The 7353-nt window shown below is 31.1% G+C and overlaps 1 protein-coding gene across 1 annotated transcript; it reads left to right on the top strand.

Annotated features, from left to right (window-relative positions):
* The first annotated feature begins 2308 nt into the window (after positions 1-2308).
* Positions 2309-4416, top strand: LOC132732146 (protein FAM136A-like). The gene is made up of 3 exons (XM_060718511.1): positions 2309-2470; positions 2913-3044; positions 4101-4416. The coding sequence occupies exons 1-3, from the start codon at positions 2420-2422 to the stop codon at positions 4287-4289; spliced, it is 372 nt and encodes a 123-aa protein (XP_060574494.1). The 5' UTR covers positions 2309-2419; the 3' UTR covers positions 4290-4416.
* The last annotated feature ends 2937 nt before the right edge of the window (positions 4417-7353 follow it).

Genomic DNA, 7353 nt, shown 5'->3' on the forward strand with positions numbered 1-7353 from the left:
CCAGAACATCTGATCACATGTTTGTAGTGAAAACATTAATAGATAAATTTTTCAGCAAGGGAGCTAAATTATATACATGCTTTGTTGATTTTGCAAAGGCATTTTTGATAATGTTATTCACTCCCTTCTTTTGTATAAACTATGTAATACTGGTATATCTGGACCTTTTTTCAACGTTGTTAAAAACATGTATTGCTCAAATGTGATGCACATAAAAGTTGGTAATAAGTTAACAGAAACATTCTCTCCCCAGATGGGGGTGCGTCAAGGGGACAATCTTAGCCCAAATCTTTTTAAGATGTTTATTAATGACTTGCCAGCTGTATTTGATAGTAGTGATGACCAAGTGTGTCTAAATGATGTTAAAATTAGTTGTTTGTTGTATGCAGATGATTTGTTATTGTTGTCAACTTCACCAAAAGGTTTACAGAATTGTTTGAATAAGTTATCAACATTTTGTGACAATAATGGTCTTATAGTAAATCTTAAAAAGACAAGTATTTTGACCTTTTGTAAAAGTGGAAGGCTTTCTAGTGAGAAATTCTACTTTAAGGGAACTGAAGTTAATCATGTTAAAAGTTATAAATATCTCGGAATTATTTTTGCATCATCTGGTACTTTCAGTTACTGCCAAGATGATCTTTATAAAAGAGCACTGAAAGCAAGTTTTAAGATTAGTAAGGTTTTTGGTCAGCTACACCAAAATGTTGACACTATCATCCATCTTTTTGATCATACTATTAAACCCATTCTTCTGTATGGTAGTGAGATTTGGGGTATACCAAATATTAATAGTTCTATTGTTAAAAAAACAGACTATGTGTTGTTGAAATCCTTTGGAAATATGTCCTGTGATAAGATGCATGTGAAATTTTTAAAATATATTCTGGGTGTACACAAAAAAACATCAAATGAGGCAGTATGCGGTGAACTAGAACGGTATCCACTATTTATTGATGTAATATGTAGTTATGTTAAGTTTTATCAAAGACTGCTACATGTAAGTGGAATGTTAGCAAATTACTATCTGCTGCCTTTATTGAAAGTCAAACATTATTTACGGATAATAAAGTTTGCTGGGTTTCTTGTGTACAACATTGTTTTAAGCATTTAGGTATATCTGATGCTGGCTTAACCAATAAGAACTTAGTAAATGTTGTTAAACTCGAGTTAGTGAAAATGTACCAAAACAACTGGTGTTTGAATATCACAGGTACTGAAGGGAAACTTAGAACATACTCTTTGTTTAAACAAAGGTTTTGTAGAGAAGTGTACTTTAGACATATTAAGGACAAAGATATAAGAACTTTCTTCACCAAGTTTAGAGTAAGTGCACACAGATTGAATATAGAAACAGGCAGATATAAAAAGATCCCAGTAAATCAAAGATATTGTAACTGTTGCTCTTCCAATCTTGTAGAAGATGAAATTCATTTTTCCATGTGTTGTACAAAATTTGATAGTTATAGAGAACTACTATGTAGACAAATTGAAATATCAAATAAGAACTTTTGTATGTTGAATAATAAGCAGAAATTTGTTTGGTTAATGTCCTCGGAAGACCCTAGAGTCTTGAATGTCTTTTCTAAATACCTACTGGAAATTTATAATAAAAGAAATCTTATGTTAGGTAGTACTATTAGTAATAAAAATTTGTCAGACCATTGAATGTATAGTATTGTACTTGAATATCGAATGAGTAATTAGTGTTTTTTTGTTGATTGTTTTTGATTTTTTAATACTGTTTTATTTATTTACTTCTTATTTTAACATTACTATGCCTGTGTTATTTGTTTTTCCAATAATACGAATTAAGCTTTAGTTACTTTATTGTCTTCGATCATTTCTACCATACAATACACAATTTGTTGGTTGATATATTTCGTTTCATGCCTTATGTTTTATGCTTGTGATTATATATGTCATATAGTATGACCCTTGATTGGTGAAATAAAATTATTCTATTCTATTCTATTCTATTCTATTCTATATAATTCAGCACTTTTACACCAGAACGGTTTGCAGGACAACAGAGCTGTTGCTACCAAACTCCTCACAGTTATTTGATCGGCTTAGGGATTTTGATCGGCTGAGAGAGTGCAGACGATCCTTACAAAAATATCTAGAGTTGCCAAACATTAATTTGATTAAAATTCAAAATTTATAATTTTTCAAAACACCTAAGAGATTTTTTCTTTATCATTTCTATCTATGTTGATCTAACTGTTTTTCCCCTTCATATAATATACGCAAGCGCAAATTTTATGTACATACATTTGTACATGTGATATGCACGTATCATATACCAGACTTTAGCCGAGAATACCGGTGAACGGTCCGTGTTAAGACGGCCATTATCAACGATTTGACCGACAAACTTTACTTTTCTTAATAATTATATTTACACACACTTATAAGCATGGCTGACATAAAAGGAGACTTTGCCAATGAGTATTTGGGCAGAGTACTGGTATCTTCATAAAAATTACCTTACTTAGTTTCTATGTCATTCGACACTATATTATTTTTGGTAAACTTTGACGTTTTCGGATATGTCGAACTTCGGATACCTAGTTAGAGGAATGTTTTCGGATATGTCGAACTCGGATACCTAGTTAGAGGACATTTCAGGCTCCACTACTCATGTGTCTTCATTGCTTATAGATTTTTGTTATGGCATTGTGTTTCCTTTCTTATAATTATATATATATATATATAATATTACCCAAATAAAATAATTTGATTTTAGTAAAATAACAAACTATGACAATATTCATACCCAAATAACATAATTTGATTAATATTATATTATTTGTTAATTTGAAGAAATATTGCTTATACTGTACTATTTTCAGCCATATTTCTAATTTTACAAATTACAAAATTTAGCTTACATTTACATTGTTTTACAGGGTGAGATGCATAGATGTTGTGCCAAATGCTGTGATAACAAAACTGCAGAAACAACAGATGTAAAGAAATGTGTACTTAAATGTCAGGCAAATGCTGAAAAGACTCGGGAAGTTTTACTAGAAGTTATAAAGGTATAAAGCTGCATATTCATCTTTTATCAGACTGAAATTTTTATTTAAAGTCATGTGTAGGCATGATACAGGCATTGAATTTTGAAACTGATGCTATTGTAGTTTGTGGTATGCAAATTTTAAAAAATATTCTTCTTGTGAAAACATAAATGTTGTGGGGGACTGTGTCTGCAGCGCATACAAATTAATTTTCCGATGAAATCTGACAGTGTCTTAAAAGTAAAGTTTCCTGATCTTATATCTTTTAATTTAAGCTTATATCTATTTATTTAAGCTCTTCATTTATTACATGAAGTTTCTGGGGTTTTATCATAATACATTATAATAGTAATTGAAATTTTCTATCATTCAATGTTTATTTTATCTCACCTTAGAACAAAGTTCTCAGAGAAGAGGTTTTTTTTATGGCATGTTGTCAAACGCTGGATTTTGGAGTTACTGCCTTTTGTATTTTTTATATGCAGTTGAATTTCTGTATGTACTTATTATTTTGGACACAATTACAAGTCAGAACTTGTAGGAGAACTTGTAAAAGTGTGCTAAAATTATTCTAAACCAACAGTACTACAATAAGTACAAATATACCATCCCAGGGTTATTACGACCCTCTTGATTTATAAGCAGTAGTTCCAGGGTGGGTGATCACACAACATTTCTTTACGGTAACATTGGGTCACAGCTAATGGCTGTACTCATGACTCAATTATTTTTACATTAATGTATGTTCAATATTTGGACAATAAATGTAATACCATGTTCCAGGCAAATATTTTCCAATGCAAATGGTACATAATTTTTTTTTTCAATGAAGCTCTTGCAGAAATTGTAACCATAAATCTTCATCAACATATTGCCAAATTAAGTGACATAGAAAAATTTCTAGAAGCAAAATTGGATAAGTAAAGTAAAAAGAGCTAAAATCAATAGTTTTGTCCAAATTTGGCAAATTTTTGCTAGGAACGTGGATTATGATTCAAAGAAATAACGAAAAATTAGCGTAACTTTGAAGTCCCTTGAAGTCGCAAAGCTGTTTAAACGATACTTTTTTATTTCAAGAATCCCTATATGAAATGTTATGCTCGCTGCGGGGAGAAACACAATATGATGGCAAATCAGTCAGAAGAGGAAAAAACACGTGCGGCAGACTGTGTTTTAAAATGTAAAGAAGATCATAGTGAAATGGTACCAAAAGCTACTGAGCAGTTACAGGCATTAAGAACTCTAACAAGAAATAAAAGAAATTGAAGTGGGTAATTGGAGATAATGATGTCAAGGTATAAACGAGGCAAGGTTTATCAATGTCGAAAGTATTTTTATTTATAGAATGTTTTGGACATGACTTTTACAAATAAAAAAAATTCTATAAAGTTCACGTAATATTTTGTTTTTTCTTTTTGTATAAAAAATTGACTGTAACATCCAGATCAATATTACAGTATCTTATGAAATGCAATGTGTAAGATAATTCCCTACTTTTAAAATATATCCCTTGCTAAAAGTGGAAGGTCAATATTCTATATTATTGTCTAGGCATTTAAAATCAAATGGTCATGAGCATAATTATCCATAAAAGCTGAAAAAAAAGAAGGAACCCTCATAAAATGTCATTTAAGAGGTAGTTTTACTGGTTTATGAACTAAGAATGTTGAGCAAAATCTTGTAAACCCTAAAATGTTTGTATGTTCGTCTGTCTGTAGACAATTGGTTTCCATATGATAACTTTTGAATTGTGTTTATATTTGACACAACTTGTAAGAAAATACAGATTTTAATATTTGCTGCAATCAACAAATTATTTATAGAGTGATGTCCCTTTATATACAAATTTTCTGTTAATCATTGGTTTCTGCAGAAAAGCTTTTGAAAGATATCAATGATTGTGCTAATATTTTGCAGGCAAGTATGTTATATGAAGTTTGATTTGGTCTGCCGTCAAGTCATTATTGATAGAGTTATGTCCCTTATTATGCAAATTTCCAGTAAGAAGGCGTGTCTTATTTTACTGTAGTGGAATGACTTACAAAACACTGTAGAGGTTTACTAGGAAATGCAGCATACCAAATTTTCTTAGGTCCTGCCTTTGTAGTGTCACACAAAACTTAAATGCTTTTTCCTTTATAAACAAACTGACCTGTTAGGTGTAGCAAATTTTGATCATAGCAGCATAATTTGTACAAAGAGTTATTCTACTGTAAAGCATCGCAAGGTGATGCTCTTTGCAAACTATATATACATTTGTATCCTTGTTATAAATGTAGGGAAGACATTTAAGATCCTATACAAGTGTTTATAAACTAAGTTACCCCAAGGTCAGGGCTATTTTGACCACCAAACTTTGGACATTATTCATTCGTAGTTTCACACAGACAAGAAGATTTAAAAGGGTTTTTCCTATATATGTCTATATTAACTAAAAGAACTCTTGGGGGGGCGGCAGTCAAAAAAAGCTCACCTCCGTAGGCTCAGATGAACTTACTAGCCTTTCGTAGTTGAAAACTATTTCAGTTGAGATCACTCTGCGGAAGTGATACATTTGTCAGGACTGGAGTAACAGAACAGAGAGATGGACGCAGACACTTGGTTGAGCAGATTAGCTATCCCTCTGTAAAAAGCTTCTGTATTATTATTATTCTGTAACTAATGAAGCCTAATCACTGTCTTATAAAGATAAAAGTTAAATGTCAATACAGCTTACACAGCGCTACAATCTGGGAATATTAATAGATCAAAAGAAGCAAAAGCTTGTAATTCATTTGCCTTATTGGTTTACAGTTTTTTAAGGACAGCTTAGAACTAAATACATAGTTATCTATACATTTGTATTAAGATAATAACTTTGCAATACCATTTTTAAGGAGTCACAAAATCGGCATGGGTATGTGATAATAACAAATAAACAATTCAGTCAATTGTAAATTAATGGATTTTATTTATAAATTACTAAGCATTTATAAAGAAAGATACATTTCAACAAAGATAATATGCACTTGACATTCACAAATATGTCTTGAAAATGGTCAAACTCAGAAAAAAACAAAGTCAGACAAAAAATAAATAAGAAAAACAGAAAATTTGTGTCTCTTCAAGAATACATATTTCACCTCAGTGCAGAAATGGGTTAACTTCAATTTAAGTTAAATAGGAGTTAACCTGTTACTACACTACGGTGATAACTTAATTTTCCAGAAACAGCTAATTTCATCATTTGCCAAAGAATCTATCATAAGTGTTAATAAATATATAAAGTAAAATCCCCAAGCACATTTTGGGAGGGAAAGGGAAATGTTACAAAGAAAACAATATAAAATCTTTTTCTGATGAAAACTTTGCCCCAGGTTTCCCTTTTTAAAACTCCACTTTTTTCCCCTTTTGATGCCCGCGAGATTTAAATTAGTTTGAATCTGTATGTTCCCTTCCCCTTTTCCCCTGTAGCCAGGAGCTGGGTCCTGAAAAAGGAAGAAAAATGATACTCAAATATGAAATTAGGTTTTTATGCAGTTAAACAAGAGGACCATGATGGTCCTAGATTGCTTGCCTTAGATCCATTGCTAGAAAAGGTGTATAAGAATCTTACACTGGCTGCCGGTACAGACCGGAATATCTAGCTGGAGGGTAACTGCTTACGGCGATAATGAAGCGCTGCCGAGTTTCAGCTATACAGTTACTTGAGCACTAGATATTCTGTTCTGTATGGACATCTGAAGTTTGATTCATTTTCATGCATATTACATGTCAATTATTTTCGAAACAGAAATTAAAAAGACAAGACCCCAGTATTATGCAAAGAATGGAATATTTTGAATCACGTTGATAGAGCTTCTTGCCAGGAACATTGATAGCAACAATTGGAACACCTCACTGATTACCTACAATCATCTCGGAACCAACCAGGATTGAAATTATTTTTATTATGACACTACTGATGTAAATAAACACAGTCAAAGGGTTTTTTTATCTTTCAAAATAAGTAACGAGATAATTAATAACAAGAAGAGGAAAATAAGATGTATATAATTAAGATTATAATAGATCTCCTACAACCAAATTCAAATTTAGAAAACCATTTTACATATAATTTTGTACAATTTTGAAATACCTTGAGCAGTTACGTTATTTTTATGAATATTTAAGTAAATACCAAAAACGTGTATGTTTCATATTATGTCTGAATTAAAGTGACATTATGTTCATTTTTTCCATTGTCAAATTGAGGTGAATTGATTATATATGCCAAAAGATTAGTAATTAAGCAATGGATATTATTCCAAATTGTTTCGGGAAAAATAATAATCTCTATAAAATATGAAGA

This window comes from Ruditapes philippinarum, unplaced genomic scaffold (genome assembly GCF_026571515.1).
Source record: "Ruditapes philippinarum isolate M1 unplaced genomic scaffold, ASM2657151v2 ctg1556_1_1_1_1, whole genome shotgun sequence".
NCBI lineage: Eukaryota > Metazoa > Mollusca > Bivalvia > Venerida > Veneridae > Ruditapes > Ruditapes philippinarum.